The 16,091-nt window shown below is 42.5% G+C and overlaps 1 protein-coding gene across 3 annotated transcripts in view; it reads left to right on the plus strand.

Annotated features, from left to right (window-relative positions):
- AGK (acylglycerol kinase) overlaps positions 1-15,381 on the plus strand; it is a 126,041-nt gene extending 110,660 nt beyond the window's left edge. For all 3 annotated transcript variants that reach the window (XM_061198110.1, XM_061198112.1, XM_061198111.1), the window contains 5 exons: positions 3,322-3,469; positions 3,932-4,026; positions 10,164-10,234; positions 12,237-12,321; positions 14,072-15,381. In XM_061198110.1, coding sequence (XP_061054093.1) covers positions 3,322-3,469; positions 3,932-4,026; positions 10,164-10,234; positions 12,237-12,321; positions 14,072-14,209 — 537 coding nt within the window. In that variant the 3' untranslated portion in view covers positions 14,210-15,381. The remainder of the gene's footprint in view (positions 1-3,321; positions 3,470-3,931; positions 4,027-10,163; positions 10,235-12,236; positions 12,322-14,071) is intronic.
- The last annotated feature ends 710 nt before the right edge of the window (positions 15,382-16,091 follow it).

Genomic DNA, 16,091 nt, shown 5'->3' on the forward strand with positions numbered 1-16,091 from the left:
TAACTACATATTTAAGTTGTAGAATCTGGGAGCATGTAAACTGTTTCCATCATTTCTTCAGCAAACAATTACTGCATACCTGTTGTGTGGCAAGCCCTGCTATATACTTGGAATGCAAAGTCAAATAAGACAGGTTTCCTGCCCTCAAGAAGTATTCAAGTGCTGGGGGTGAGGTCCAAGTAAATCAGCAGTTTGGCAAGTGCTAAGAGAGAAATATGGAGAGAATAAGATGGAAGCAGAGAGGAGGGGCATTTACCTCTGACTGAAGGTTGGTAAAGTCAGCCCAGGGAAGGTGACACTTTTGCCAGATTTTGAAATACATACAGGACTAGATAAATGGCATTCCAAGTGGAGCGGTGAGGATGTGTGAAGTCACAGTGGTGTAACACGGTCTTTAATTATGGCCAATGCAGTAGCATGGCGGGAAGGGGACTTTGAGGGTTAGGTCAGGACCGCTTATGGCAGGTTTTGATGTGGGATCTGACATTTATCAGTAAAGCACTAGAGGGTGATTGAGTCTTAAGCAGGGGAGTGGCAAGAGCAGATTTTCACTTTAGAAAAATTGTTTGTCAACAGTGTGGACAAGAGATTGGACATGGGCAGTTAAAGGCAAAGGCATCAGGTAGAAGATTGTTAACGTAATCCAGTTGAGAGGTGATAAGGTGGTAACAGTGAATATTGACCACAGAGGATGGATTAAAGAGGTACAGCCCTCAAAAGTTGGAAGGAGCGTGTAGTATTCCCAGATTTCTGGTTTGAGGGACTAGAGTTTGGTAACTAGAGTTTCCCATTAATGCTGATAATATTAGAGTAGAATCAAGTTTGTGAAGAAAGATGAAATTTGCAGTTTGGCACATACTGAGTTTAACACACTGGTGGTGCAGACAAGTGGCAATACAGTCGTGACTTCGGTCTGGAATTCAGAGAGATCGGGGCTAAAAAAATAGATGTAAATGTCCTAAGTGTATGAGTGGCATTGAGCTATGGATTTAATGAAGTTACTAGTGAGAATAGATGGCCAGGAATAGTCTTCATTTAAAGAGCCAGAGACGATGCCTGGGAACCGCTAAGAGAGACTCCAGGAGGAAGTACCGACATAGAAGCCGATGGAAGAGAGAATTTCGAGAAGAGAGTGAGATTTCAAGAAGCAACGGCAGAGTCTAAATAGAGGCAGGAAAGTGAGTGCCCTCTGAAGGTTCGGTAGCCCGTGGGTGGAAGAGCTGAAGCCGCACTGAAGAAAGTTCAGGGGTAAATGGGAGCAAAAAGTAGAGGCAGTAGAGCCACTCCCTCAAGGATCTCGACTCTGAAGAGAAGGACATAAAAAGACAAAAGCTAGTGAGAAATATGGGCCACTGGAGTGTTCTGTTTTTTTTTTAATTGGAGAGATATCTATGTCTTTATTTCCTGAAGCAGAAGTGAAAAAGAATGGGAGGAGAAGAGAGAAAGGACACAAAAAGCGTGACTGACTCAGCTAGTTCCACGAGCAGGTGGAAGGGAGTGGGATCCAAAGTCCTGGACTAGCCTTGGACGGGGGAGGGACGCCTTTTTCCTTGAGACAGGAGAGAAATAAAGAAGGGGTCCAGATGCAAACATATTTATAAAGAGGTAAGGCGGTTCTCACTGATGTCTTGATATTCTCACTGAAGCGCAGGAAGCAAGTGATCTTTTGAAAGTGAGGTGGTGGTGGTGATGGTGGTGATGTGACGATGGTGGTGATGGTGATGGTGGTGATGATGGTGGTGATGATGATGGTGGTGATGATGGTGGTGGTGATGGTGATGGTGGTACAGGGAGTTTTGAAGAAAGATGAAAATAGGGAGGTTTAGAAGGATTATCAAGTGGCATGGACAACCTTAGACCAAGAATTTGTTGACATGGATATGCTCGTTTGGGTGATTGTTTTCCCTGTGTCAGTACTCAGCAGGAGTGTTTTATTTTCCCCTCTAATAATATTGAGCCACGATGTAGAAGTACAGACACCTAGTGACAGATTGATCAAGAATAGGGGCTTTTCAGGGCAAACATTATGGAAGAAAGAAGACACGAGGGCCAAAAGCAATGGGAAAAGAGAGTGATGTAAAGTAACCCACTGTTCATCTGGTTGGCCTGAGGACAAATGGCGTGGTCAGGGGCTGGGATTCTCAGTGCGACTGAGAGCTTGGTGTGGTTAGGGTCTCCACGGGCCCCCAAATCACACCCCTCTCTTCCTCCTCTGACTAACCAAATGCAGGAACAAAGCAGATGGAAATCAGCATACTAGCTTTATAAATGTCAGCAGGAGTGAAGGACACAGCTTGGATACGTGGTCACAATCTGATTTCCTAATACTCCAAATTGAATTTATCCACTTAAAACATCTCCTTCGGGGCAGAGACCGCCAAGTAAGCTCACCGCGTGAGGAAGCGGTGGGTGCGTGAGTCCGCAGGACGGCCACTTCCAGAGCGAGAAGAGAAGGGGTCGGGTCTTTCTGGACTTGGGAAGGAGTAAGAGACGGAGTGAGAGAAGTTGGAATTGTTACTCTTTTGTAATTCACCCCATGGAAACTTGAGAACAAGGGAGTAGTTCACCCTAGGAGCCGTTGGGCACAAAAGAATCAAGCAGAAGAATATGGGAAGTGATTAGATGGTAGGATATCAGGGCTTTAGATTTCTAAGATGGAGTAGTTCCGGGTACCGATAAGGACCGGGACGTGGCCATGGAAATCGGTGGCTGTGGTGGGTTAGAGGTGACGTCAAGGGCTGAGAGGCTAGGGTGTTGTTTTCATCATCCCTGGGGACACTGATGGGACCCAGGATGGCACTGGACTCAGGGTGCCAGGAAGAAGACAAATCGAGAGTTGAGAATGATGGCCTTTGAGCAGGAATGAGAGGCCTTGGGCTGGATTTCGAGGCTGGACTAAACCAGTCTGGTCTCTGAGTGGAATATGATAACAGAAGTGAAGAAGGTATGTGATACAACTGGATTTCATGTTTGTGTCACCATCTCTAAGTCACAGTATCGGATGACTCTGTGCTTGTTCACACTGAGGTTTTCTTGCACAAGTATAAGCAGTGGCTGGTCGCTGGTCCACTTTGATCTCCTCTCTGCTCTGTGTTAGGAGAGCAGTGGAGGCCGCAGTCACTGGGTTCCTATAGGCCTTCAGTAGGAAAAGAAAGCTTGAGGATTCCACACTCCACATTAGAGATAATTTCATCCCATGAGAGGAGATTACTAGCTAGCTTTCAAGCAGATATGGGTGGAATACTGTCCTTTGTAGAGAGAAACCCCAAGAGTTTGGAATCGTGTTGCATGATAAAGGTTTTTGTCTCTTCACATTGAAAGGAGTGGCCTCAGACTCATCAAGCCTCTCTCTCATACACGGGACCTACAGAGCGACCTCCCGGTGCAGCAGAAGAGACCCCTCCACGGCCCTCTTTGTACAGGAGGATATTACGAAGGCTCGCATCCTACTGGGTCCAGCCGCAGGACGGTGAGCAGCGAGGGGACTGACGACTGGAAAGCCCTGGTCAGCTCAGGCCTGCCTGAAGCAGACCCCGCCTCGGCGTTCGGCTCTCCTGGAGCAGGGGCAGCCTTTCCAGCGTCACTGAACTCAGCCCTCTGTGTGCACAGTGCAGGCCCCAAACAGCAGCAGCAGGGTCCCATGCATGGGAACAGCCTGTGTCAGCTGTGACTCCCAGCGACTCCCTCTTTCTGTCACCAACCTTTATGTTATTGTGGCTGCTTTGATAGGGATGTCTCAGGCATAGAGATTCCATTTTGAGCCTGGCCCTTTAACCTGTGTATCAAAAGTATGAGATAAAGAAAACTAAGCGGGGGTGGAGGGGTCAGCAGATGGGCTTGGGAGGCCATCTGAGCCACTGGTAGCTGGCCGTGGTGGTGGTGCTGAGATGTTCATGGGAGACGTTGACCTGTATCGAATGCATTCACACAGCCCCCCAAGAGGTGAGCCCAGAGGTCTGGAAGGAAGTGCAGCTGTCCACCCTTGAACTGTCCATCACGACCCGGAACAGTCAGCTTGACCTGGCAGTAAGTGTGCTTTTTTTTTTTTTTTTTTTTTAAAGTAGAAAAGCATTTGGGAGAAAGTGACAAAGGCTACATGCTCTTCCACTAACTTGGTGTTTTTATTTTTACCCTGTGGGGATTGAGAGGGAAGGATCAGGAACAGGAGGCTGTGGGGTGCCTTTGAGGAATAATAGCAGTGAGAAGAAACAGCGAGTGAAGTGCCTAAAAGCTTAAGGGGCTCTGATCAAGTGTCTGTCACCAAGCCTTCTGCCTGAGAGAACTGAGGGCAAAAGGCCTTTAGAAATGGAGTTAGCCTAATCCCATTTGTCACAGGAATAAAAATTTGTGGAACTTTTACTTGAGTAAATATCCATTATTTTTGTGACTATATTAAATATGTAGATTTAGGTCTCCAGGAGAGAAAACTATATATACATCTACATTTATATAGATGTATATACGTATACACACAAACAGCTCTATCTATTTTACATATTGAGTCCAATCTGTTGACATGCACTGTCCAATATGGTAGCCACTAGTCACATGTAGCTGCTTAAATTTAAATTAATACAAATAAAATTTAAAACTTATTACTTCTGCCACATGTCAAGTGCTCAATAGCCATACGTGGCTAGTAGCTACCATATTGAAAAGCGCACATATAAAATATTTCCATAGTGCAAAAAGCTCTCCTGGATAGTGCTGATATAGATAATACGCTAAAAATTTTTTGAAATAAAGCAGAGGTTAGCAAACTGATCTGCCACCTGTTTTACTACAGCCTGCAAGCTGAGAATTGATTTTACGTTTTTAAATGGTTGGAATAAAGTCAAAAGAAAAATTATATTTTGTGATAGGTAAAAGTATACGAAATTCAAGTTTCAACATCCACAAGTAAAGTTTGATTGGAACTTAGCCATATTCATCCATATCCACGTTGTCTGTGGCCACTCTTATGTGGCAGTGGCAGAGCTGAGTTGTTGCGAGAGACTGAATAGCCCAAAAGCTTAAAACATTTACTATCTGGCCATTCACAGTAAGGGTTTACTGACCCCTGGTCTAGAGAAAACTTTAGTAGTTTATGTTAATGAGAATGCCAGTAGGAAAGTTATCCTTAACCGTGGACTAATCCTATGTTCAGCTTTTATGTGAATCAAAGTATGTTCACAACCAACCCGGTCAGTCTGAAAACTGGCACATGGAATTGAACATATGAATGTAGTAAGATGAATGAGGGGGACAAGTGTAGTGAGAAGTTTGATTCCAATATTAATATTCAGAGTATTGGATTGCTTTCTAATTATAAAGGTAATGCTTATCCATTGTATAACATTTGGATCACATAGCTCTTTTCACCTTCTAAATTGATTCTGGTTGGATTAAAAGGTTAAATGTAAGAAAATAAAACTATTAAAAACACTAGAGTGAAATCTTAAGTGATTATCAATATAAACTTGGGAGGACAAGGCCTTTCCAAGACTGGCATCTAACCAAAAATCATATTGATGCATTTGTCTACTTCAAATAAAAAAGAAACTATAAACAAAAATTTTAATGGCACTCTTTTTTAGATTTCCTTTATAATTTATCAACCTTTAAAAAAATTTTTTTTAATGACAAATTGGGAAAAATATTAGGATGTGATATACCAGGAGTTAATAGCTTTCCTTTATACTTAACTGTTAGGATAATCAATAAGAAATGCGCAAAGGACTAATATAAACAACAGGCAGGGGGCATAATTAGAAATTCACAAAGGAAATAAACATGAAAAAAATCGCTTATATTTACTACATGATAAGCACTGTCCTAAGAATTTTACACAGTGTCAGCTCATGTAATCCTCATAACTACACTATCAGGTAGATATAACTTCTCTCTGAATTTCATAGGTAAAGAAACAGAAAAAGTGCTCAGTATCAAAGAAATACAAATTAAAATAGTAAATATTGAATTGCCATAGATTAAAAAGCATGCTAGTGTTCAGTGTTGGTGTGGCTAGGGAAATGGGCTGTCAGGTTTTCTTGAGGGAAAGAGAAATCGGAACACTTTTTCTCCAAGGCATTTTGGCAGTATATATTAAGCATCTGAAATGTAAGCATACCCTTGGCGCTATTAAGCATATTTCTAGAAATTTATCCTTCAGAAGTAGTCAGATGATACATAATGTAGAGAGTCTGAAAATGTTGGCGAAAGTGAATGTATTAAGGTTAAAAAAAATACTCTGTTAAAAAGAGGAATTTTAAAAAGAAAGATAAGATTTCTAATTATACATTTCCTTTATACTCAATCTCTGATGATATGTACTTCCAGTGTTTTGTTCATGTTCTTTAACCTCGTTCTTTGCTCTGATGACTGAATACCAATGAATGGATTGAGTTCAGTGAGTATGTATGTGATTGTGGCTCGAGATTAGCCTCATTCGGAGTGCCGAGAGCTTTTTATCTTTGTGCCAATTATAAAAGTATATGATCCTGTGCTGCTTATCGCTAGCAGCAGCACATTCATTTTTTTTTTTCTATCCTCTTTGTAAAAATAAAAGCAAATGCAATAAAATATTCAAAGACAATGAAGCTGCCATGTAATAGCTCAAAATGTTCATTTATCATTAAAAAAAAGTCCATTCAGAGTCTGAAAGAGGCCTGAGGGGTGTGGAATGCTTGAAAATCAGGATCTCTTGTCGAGCTATGTTCACTGTATTTATAATAGCAAAATATGTGAAACAAACTAATCAGGCCACTGATGAGAAATACATTTTGGTACATGTATTTAAAATGTTCTCTCTATATTTATTGACATGGAAGGATGTTCATCGTATACTGTTAAATGAAAAACCAGGTTAACATGATTTGCAGCAAATGATTCCATATTTATTTAAAAAAGAAGTACTCCCACCTATAATTGAGTTTTGTGAATGATGGAGGTAAGGCTCCAATTTTATATTCTTTCCATATAGAAAGCCAGTTGTCCAAGCACCATTTATTGAAATGTCCTTCCCCCCACACCCCACTGATCTGCAGTAAACCTCTGTCATACCTCAAGTATCTGTATACATGGAGATGTTTCTAGTCTATTCTTTTGCTCTATTTTTCTATATTTGTACTAATACTATGTTTCTCTTAATTATTATAGTTTTATAGTAAGTCCCTCTATGTTTTTCTTCTTAAAGAGTCTCTTGGCTCTTCGACCTCTATAAATCCTTTAGAATGTTTATTAAGTTCCACATAAAAATCTGTTATAATATTGATCAGCATTACGTTGAACCAGTAGATCAATTTGAGGAGAAATGACATTTGTACAATATTGACTCTTCTATCGTATGCACATGGCGTATCTTCATTTATTTAAGTTTTTAATGTCTTTCAATGAAGTTTTATAGTTTTCTCTGTAACAGTTTGTCTTGCTGGGTAGATTCCTAGTTATCTTAATTTTTGATACTGTTGTAAATAGTATCTCTTAAATTGTTATTTTTTTAACTATCTGATTTAGTTGATGGACATGTAATGATTTTTTATATTGATGCTGCGTCAGCAACCTAACAATTCTTATTATGTTAAGTTTATGGATTCCTTTCGATTTTGTACAGATTCAGTCATATCAACTGCAGATAGTGCAGTGGATATGATTTTTTCCTTTCAAATACTTAACCTTCTTCTAATCTTTTGTCTTATCGCATAGGCTAGGACCTCAGTACAGTGTTGAACAGAAGCAGGGATGGCAGGCGTCCCTGTCTCATTCCTGATTGAGAGAGAAAGGCTTCACTGCTTCATTCTTGAGTTTGATGGGGTTTTTTGTAGATACCCTTTATCAGATTAAGGAAGTTCCCTTCCACTCCTATCCTAGTTTGCTGAGAGTTTTTATCATGAGTGGATCTTTAATTTTATCAAGTACCTTTCCAGCCACTATTGAGATAAGGCTTTCTCACTGAATCTGTCATTGTAGTACAACACATTGATTTTTGCACTTGCACTTTTAACAAAAGTCAAATCCTTGACTTGTATGTATATCTACTTATCCCCTTCCATGTCTAAGATACATTTCAGTCTTGGCATGTCCAAAACCGAGCTCCTGATCTTCCCTTCCACCCCTTGAAAACTGCCTTATCCTCAGTATTCCTCCAGCGCAGTTGATCGTAATTCCATGCTTTTCATTGTTCAGGCCAAACATCTTGGCTCCTCTTTCTCCTCACATCAAATCTCAGAGGAAGTCCTGGCGGCTTCACCTTCTAAATATGGCCAGCACGTCTCACAGTGTCCACTGCCAGCTGATCCAAGCCACCATCGTCTTTTAGCCCGATTATTACAATATGTTCCTAAGTGGTCTCCCTGCCCTTTTCCCTTTTCTTCTCCTTTAAACACAGTAGCCAGAGAGATCCTAATTTTAAAAAAGCCAAATCATATTTCTCTGTTTAGAACCTTCCAGTGGCTCCTCCCTTCACTCAGTCTGACGGCCAACTTCCTTATGGGGGTGCACAAGGCCCTACTGCTCCAGTGCCTGAACCCTCTGATTTCATCTCCTCTCGTCCCCTTTTCTCACTCTGCTCCAGCCATACTGGCCTCCTTGCTGTTCTTTCCCACGTCAGGCCTGCTTCCACCTAAGGCCCATGCCCTGGCAGTGCCCTTTGTGTGGACTGCACTTCCCTAGACCAGTGGTTCTCAAAGTGTGGGCCTTGGGTCAGCAGCAGTAGCATCGCTTGGGACCTTGTTAGAAATGAAGATTCTTGGGGCTCACTCTAGATCTACTGAACCATAAGCTCTGACCTGTGTTTTAACAGGCCCTCCAGGTGATGTTTGCTAGAGTTTGCCCTGGATTTCCACAATGCCCTCACCTCCTTCAGGTGTCTGCTTAGAGGTTACCTTGTCAATGAGGCCTACCTGGACCCCTCTTTAAAAACGCCACCAATCATGCTTGCTTCGGTAGCGCATATACTGAAAATGCCACCAATACCACCTTTTATCTCATTTTTATAATATACTCTAATAATACTTCTAATATACTCTATAATTTGCCGTTTATGCTAATATACATACACAGTCCACAATTTACTATTTTTATATGGATATACTCTAACATACTTCTAATATACATGAAGTTTATTATTTTATTATGGTTGTGTTTTGTTTATCCCTTCCACTCTCTCTGGTAGAATGTAAGTTCTTTGTAGGCAGAAATTTTTGTTTTTTTTTCATTCGTTGACACAACCCTAGCACTTAGAAGAGTTCATGGTACATAGGTGACAGTAAGTCATTTAACGAAAGGTGACCCTGGAGCAGAAGTATCCCTCTGTGTTTTGTAATTCCTCGTTGAGATGTGAAGTTGTGCTTTGGTAGTGCCCTTTAACCTTAGGCACAGGCTGTCAGCTCTCAGAGGCCTGGGGGTGATCCTGGGGCTACAGATTTTGAACCTGTCCAAAAATAAACAAACCTGTATTTGAAGCAGACACAGAAGTGTTGGGATTGATTTACAGAGGGCCAGGTTTGTACTGCTAGCCACCAACTGGTGGTAAATTGTGGGGAGGCGGGGGGAGGGTGGGGAGTGGCACAGGAACCAAGTCTGTTTTTATAGCCACTTCCTTGTAGCTCAATCCTTCCAGAATATTCTGTGGTTGGGAATGTAAAGTTTTAAAAACATTGCCATGGCATAAAAGGATTGCTGCTCTTCGACTCTGGTCACATACCAAGTTTGCATGTAGAGCATTTAAAAAAACAGGTGCTTGGGGGCTCTCCACACCAAGAAGCTGATCCAGCCAATGTGGCGTGATGATGACGTACAGCGAGGGTGGAGACTTGCTGGGAGAGAGGGGCTGAAGGCTTGGCCTGCCAGGGAGGGGACCCTAGAGACTATAACAGCTACGATTATTAGCGAGCGACAGAACTTGACAACCCTCCAAACCCGAGTTTTTACCTAGCTTACGTATGTAGTAAAACAACGAGCAAGCAATAGAGAGGAATTTTTTGGTATGTAAATACCACTTCCGTAAAGGTCTTAATGTAAAAAGAAAAAAAAGGACTGAGGTTATATTCAGGATAAAGTCACTGAAAGTAAAGTCCCCTCTGTAATATACAGCTCCAACCGCGACCCGCTAAGGCTAAAGGAGGGCAACAGGCTGCATTAGCCAAAATTTAGAGCATTAATTTTAGTTTTCCTCACCTTTTTAGAGCAAAGAAGACTTTATGAACATCTGCATGGAACCCAACACGGTCAGCAAAGGAGACTTCATAAGTATAGGGTAAGTGGCTGGGGTTTGTAGGCAGTGAGGCTTTAAGTAGTTTGTATTCTCAGACTTTACCAATCTGAGTGCCCATGCACTCCAAGACAGAGATCCAACCGAGGACTTGTCTGGTTTGGGAACCATAGCATCCTTTTTTCATTTGAGTTGGCATGTGTAGTGTACCTCTCCTACTGTGGCCTTCCCCATTCATTTCGGGAAGATCAGCGTATGGGAGCCGTCTTTGTCTTTCGACTGAAATGACAGGATTCAGTGTAGCGTGGTATCATACCCAGAATTTCGGCTTCAGGGTCAGAACTACTGGGTACAAATCTTGATTTTGCCACTTACTGGCCTTATGACTTGGACAAATCCTTTACCTTCTCTGAATCCTTTTCCCTGTGTATAGAATGGTGTGATATAATCACCTCTATCTCAGGACTGTTTTTGAGCCTCAAAGGAGTGTGTGGGAAAAGTCTTTTTCAGTGTGAAGCACTTCACAGCATCAGTTACCATTCATGTCAGCCCACCTTGCCCTCTTCCCAGGGCATTGATGAAAAGGTATTGAGTACCTTGGACATTTTCCAGGCTTTTTTTCCCTTTTCCACTACAAAATACCCTTCCAAGTCCTGTCTGATTTGTTAAGCCCTACCTCTGCCAGAATTTTATTGGTTAAGAATGCTCTCGACCCTCTGCCAGCCTTCAAAGCATCTGAGGAGCCTGTGTGTTACCATGCCAACTGGGAATCTGCTCAGCTTTTTATGAGCTCTGTCTCAGAGCTCCCTCTGGCGCCCATCTAAGGATTAGACATTTCTGCTGCAGCGGCCGGGTCTCCATGGCTACTTCATTCTCTGCACCAGCACCGGCAGTACAGTGTCTTTCATCAGTTTGTGTTATTCTTGCCTTTGGTACCAATTCTTCAGTTGCTGAATAGCTGCTTCTGCAGCCTTTGATTTACTTAACTGTAGTAAAAGGAAGAAGGGAAAAGTCTTTCTTCTCCTAGGAAGGGTCCAGAAGCCACACAGTGTCCTAATTGAAAGTCTGGCCAGTGGGACCAGCTATATTTGAATCTCCTTCATAATACTGACGTCCAAAAATAGGAAGAAAAACCGGTGATATTGCTTAAATTAGACGAAGTCATCATGTTTCTGCACTGTTGCTGTCATCATCTTCAGCAACAGAAATAACATGGTTTCCTTTTGGTCTCTACAGGAAGTGAAATCAAGTAATGTCTGTTTCCTCTGGGTATCTGAGAAGAACATTGTAAAGTTGCTTTAGAAAATGGATGAAGTTTCGTAGATGAAAGAATTACTCTTGTTAATTAATGATAAAGAATGGACTAATTTTCTGAGATTAGCTTTTACCCCTTTTCCACTGACCCTGACTGGCTGAAGGGTGTATACACGAGGGAGGGGGGGTGGGGAGAGAGTGTGTGTGTGTGTGTGTGTGTGTGTGCGCGCGCACGCGTGTGGACAGGCTGATAGTTTTACTCTAAAGCCATGTAGTCAAAGTAAAGATGCACTATGCTGAGTAGACTGTTTATATCAATATGGAGACTCATTCAAGAACTACTAAGATTGGTTGTTCATATAAATATCTAGTTTAAATTAGAATAAAAAATTTTCTCCTTCAATTAGTAGACTCACAAGAAGTACCAAATATCAAAAGTTTAGTACTTTTTTCTAAAGAATTTCATTTCATTCCAATTTTTAAATTTGAGATTTTTAAATAGCCCAAGAATTAGGTATACATGGAACTATTTAAAAATAAAAAACAAGTCAGAGAAAAATCAGTCTTAACTTCAAGCACAGTTCTCTGCAATAAATAAACCTCCATCTAGAACATATCTCAACGCTAGGCAAGAATCACTGGGGGAATAATTATTCACAGAACCCCATGGTTCAAGAGACGATGAGCCCATCTATTTCATCTCATCAAAAGACAGGCAGAACTTGCTATGTTCTTGCAGTCGAATGCAGTTGCCAGCACTGGTTTCCAAGCTTGCTTTTTCCTGTACCAACAGAAGTAAAAAGGTGAGAGACCCCAAGGTGCGTGCTGACGGCACCGAGTGTCTTCAGGCCAGCCGCTGCACTTTGCTTCTTCCTGAGGTGAGCGGGGGTGAGCTGTCCCAGAGCTTGTGGTTCTTTCCTGGTCTGTCTTCCTTCCTGTCTTCTTCCCCCTCCTTCCTATTAACAGACCCTGTTTTAGGTACCTTGTACGTGCTGAGCACTGTGCCCGGCTCTGGGTTACATTAAGGGAGACCTGAAAAGACGACAGAAGCCCCTTCTGAGTCACGGGTTTAGAGTTGGGCTCCTGAAGACTTCCGGCGTTGTCAAGCCAAGGTTCTGTAAAGTGATCCTTAGGTCTCCTGAGCTTTTATTTTTCTGAATGTAAATTATGCAGATAGCTACTATACCCACAGAATTCTCCAGTTAGCAAATGTTAATAGTGGATTGTAGCTTCACTTTTTTTTTTTTTAATTTATTTAATTTATTTATTTTTGGCTGTGTTGGGTCTTCGTTGCTGCGTGTGGGCTTTCTCTAGTTGTGGCGAGCGGGGGCTACTCTTCGTTGTGGTGCACGGGCTTCTCACTGCAGTGGCTTCTCTTGTTGTGGAGCATGGGCTCTAGGCGCAGGGGCTTCAGTAGTTGTGGCACGTGGGCTCAGTAGTTGTGGCTCGTGGGTTCTAGAGCGCAGGCTCAGTAGCTGTGGCACACGGTCTTAGTTGCTCTGCGGCATGTGGGATCTTCCCAGACCACGGCTTGAACCCCTGTCCCCTGCATTGGCAGGCGGATTCTTAACCACTGCGCCACCAGGGAAGTCCTAGCTTCACATATTTTAAAAAGGATCTGGAAGCAGTTTTCAGGATGGCGGTAAATTTTTCTGTACTGGGAAATGCCAAGCTTAGTAGAATAACCTATAAGTGGAAAAAAACCTACTACAGGTGGCCTTTGAAGACTTGTGGCTATTAAACTAAGGTGTTCAAAAAGGTAGGTGTCCCCACAGTGGCTGGCACCATAGTTTCAACGCAGCAAATGTTGAATTAAATGCATGAGTTACAGAAGGGTTTTACAGAATCTGTAATATTAATGTTGCTATACCTTAGGTGTAAAGCTAAGCGAGTCCTAAAGAACCATGAAAATCATCAAGTGGCTGTAATGGCTTTCCTCAGAGAATTGGCTGTGTTTCTTGCTTTTCATTTGAGAAAGATTAGGGCTGAGAAGGACATACACGTATGTTCTATGAATTCCTTAAAGATGTGACAGGACCCTGTCTTACAGTAAGCATTTGAAAATAACCTTGTCTCACAAATCCCAGAATACTCTGGGAGGAGACAGAGGCCACTGAAACCTTTGTCATGGTGGTAGAATAGGGCTATTTCCGGAACCAGCCCCGTGTCTGACACAGGCACTGAAATACTCTTTTCAAAGAACATCAGACCAGGGGCTTCCCTGGTGGCGCAGTGGTTGAGGGTCCGCCTGCCAGTGCAGGGAACACGGGTTCGATCCCTGGTCCGGGAAGATCCCACATGCCGGAGCGGCTAAGCCCGTGCACCACAACTGCTGAGCCTGTGCTCTGGAGCCTGCGAACCACAACTGCTGAGCCCATGTGCCACAGCTGCTGGGGGCTGCGCGCCTAGAGCCTGTGCTCTGCATGCAACAGGAGAAGCCCGCGCACTGCCATGAAGACCCAATGCAGCCAAAAGTGAATAAATAAAATAAATTAAAAAAAAAAAGAACGTCAGACCAGATCCTCAGAGAGGAGGATCTTTGCCCTAACCACCTGCTCTGGTGCCCTAGTGGTGACGAACTGCAGCCAGTGTGGGCGTGAGCTGTTGTGAATATTCTCTTCTCCACAGGGAGCAGGGGGCTCCTTCAGCATCGACAGCGAGGAGTACGAGGCGATGCCCGTGGAGGTGAAACTGCTCCCCGGGAAACTACGGTTCTTCTGTGACCCTCGGAAGAGGGAGCAGCTGCTGCAAAGCACGGCCCAGTGAGCGGGCTGCAAGTGGGCGCCCGAGACTGCACTTTAGGCTACCCTGGGACCAAAAGGGAACCAAGGCCTCCCCGTCCCTGCAGCGCTGTCAGAGGACCCCAAGGGCCTGTTCATGGCAAGTACCCCCGACCCTCCTCTCTAGTGCTTCCCAGCTTTGCAGCCAGCTTCCCAGCAGCGCATGCTTTCACTCTGCTGTGACAGTCCGTCCCTTCTAAATACTGCTTTTCCTCAGGCTAGTTCCAGGAAATCCCCACCCTCAATGGATGGAGAAGGGCTAGACCTTGTTAGCTCCCCTGAGTGGGAAGCAGGATCCTGGGCTGAGTGGCTCTTCCTCTCCTGTTGGGCTCTATGGCCGCCCTGGGAAGTCTAGGGAAGCGCCTGCCTTCTGCCGCCTCGTCCCGTTCCCCGGGCTCCTCCATGGGTGCTGCTACTTTGTGAGCTCCAATTCTTAGCGTCTTTCAGTTCTCTCCTTAATCAAAAACATACCTGAGGTGTTTCCCTCTTCAGCCATGGCTGAAATACTGTAAAATACTCGTTTTTTCCCCTGAAGTAGTGCTTCTTAAATGTTGGTTTGCATGAGAACCACCTGGGGTGCATGTTGAAAACTGACTTACTTGGGGCCCAACCCAAATCTAGTAACTCAGTCTGGGGCTGGAGCCCAGGAATCTGCATTTTTAAAAAGGTGTCCACCTTCCCCAGGTGGTTCTACTACAAGAGGTGTCCCCCAAACTGAACAGGACCCAGTCTTGTAAAGCAGTGGTCCACACACTATTCTGCTTATGTACTTCCTAAAAGTATTTTGAAACATCATGTATCCCCTCAGTTTAAGCTGACAGCTAAAATTTTTCATGGGAAGTTAGTTGCCAAAGTATATACTTTCTGGTGTCATGTAAATATTGATATTTTAAAATAAAACTGTTACATCACTGTCTTAAACATATTCAGTGTAATTGAAATACATAACAATTTAACACTCATCCTCCATTTACAAAAATGAGTGAGTGTCATTGAAAATGTCAATTATCCTTGTATGTGTATCTCCAAACCACTTTCAGCAAAGAATGCTATCATAATGTAATGTTTTTATGCTTGAAATTTTCTTTCCATTGGACCTATCTTCTTGCCAACAAAAAATGTAAGTGGAAGTAACTTTTTTTTTAGTTCTTCAAGTGTTAACTCACTACAGAATAAATGTTATAAATTATTGAAATACAATTGATGAATATTATAAATTTTTGATAATTAAAAATCAACATTTTATTAGAATGCTCTTTATCCTAGAGTTCATTTATCAAAAAGCAGTTTTTCTGTGTTGTTTATTCGTTTTTTTTTTTAATTTTTATTTTGTATTGGAGTATAGTTGATTAACAATGGTGTGTTAGTTTCAGGTGTATAGCGAAGTGATTCAGTTATATATATACATGTATCTATTCTTTTTCAGATTCTTTTCCCATTAGTTTATTACAGAGTACTGAGCAGAGCTCCCTGTGCTATACAAGCAGGTCCTTGTTGGTTATCTATTTTAAATATAGCAGTGTGTACACGTCAATCCCAAACTCCCAATCTTTCCCCCTGCCTTTCCCCCTAGTAACCATAAGGTCCTTCTCTAAGTCTGTCTCTGTTTTGTAAATAAGTTCATTTGTATCATTTTTTTTTTAGATTCTGCATATAAGCGATGATATCATATGATATTTGTCTTTCTCTGTCTGACTTTTATCACTTAGTATGATAATCTCCAGGTCCACCCATGTTTCTGCGAATGGCATTATTTCATTCATTCCATTGTACATATGTACCACATCTTCTTTATCCATTCCTCTGTTGATGGACATTTAGGTTGCTTCCATGTCTTGGCTATTGTAAACAGCACTGCAGGGAACATT

Source organism: Eubalaena glacialis, chromosome 8 (genome assembly GCF_028564815.1).
Source record: "Eubalaena glacialis isolate mEubGla1 chromosome 8, mEubGla1.1.hap2.+ XY, whole genome shotgun sequence".
In the NCBI taxonomy this organism is placed as follows: Eukaryota; Metazoa; Chordata; class Mammalia; order Artiodactyla; family Balaenidae; genus Eubalaena; species Eubalaena glacialis.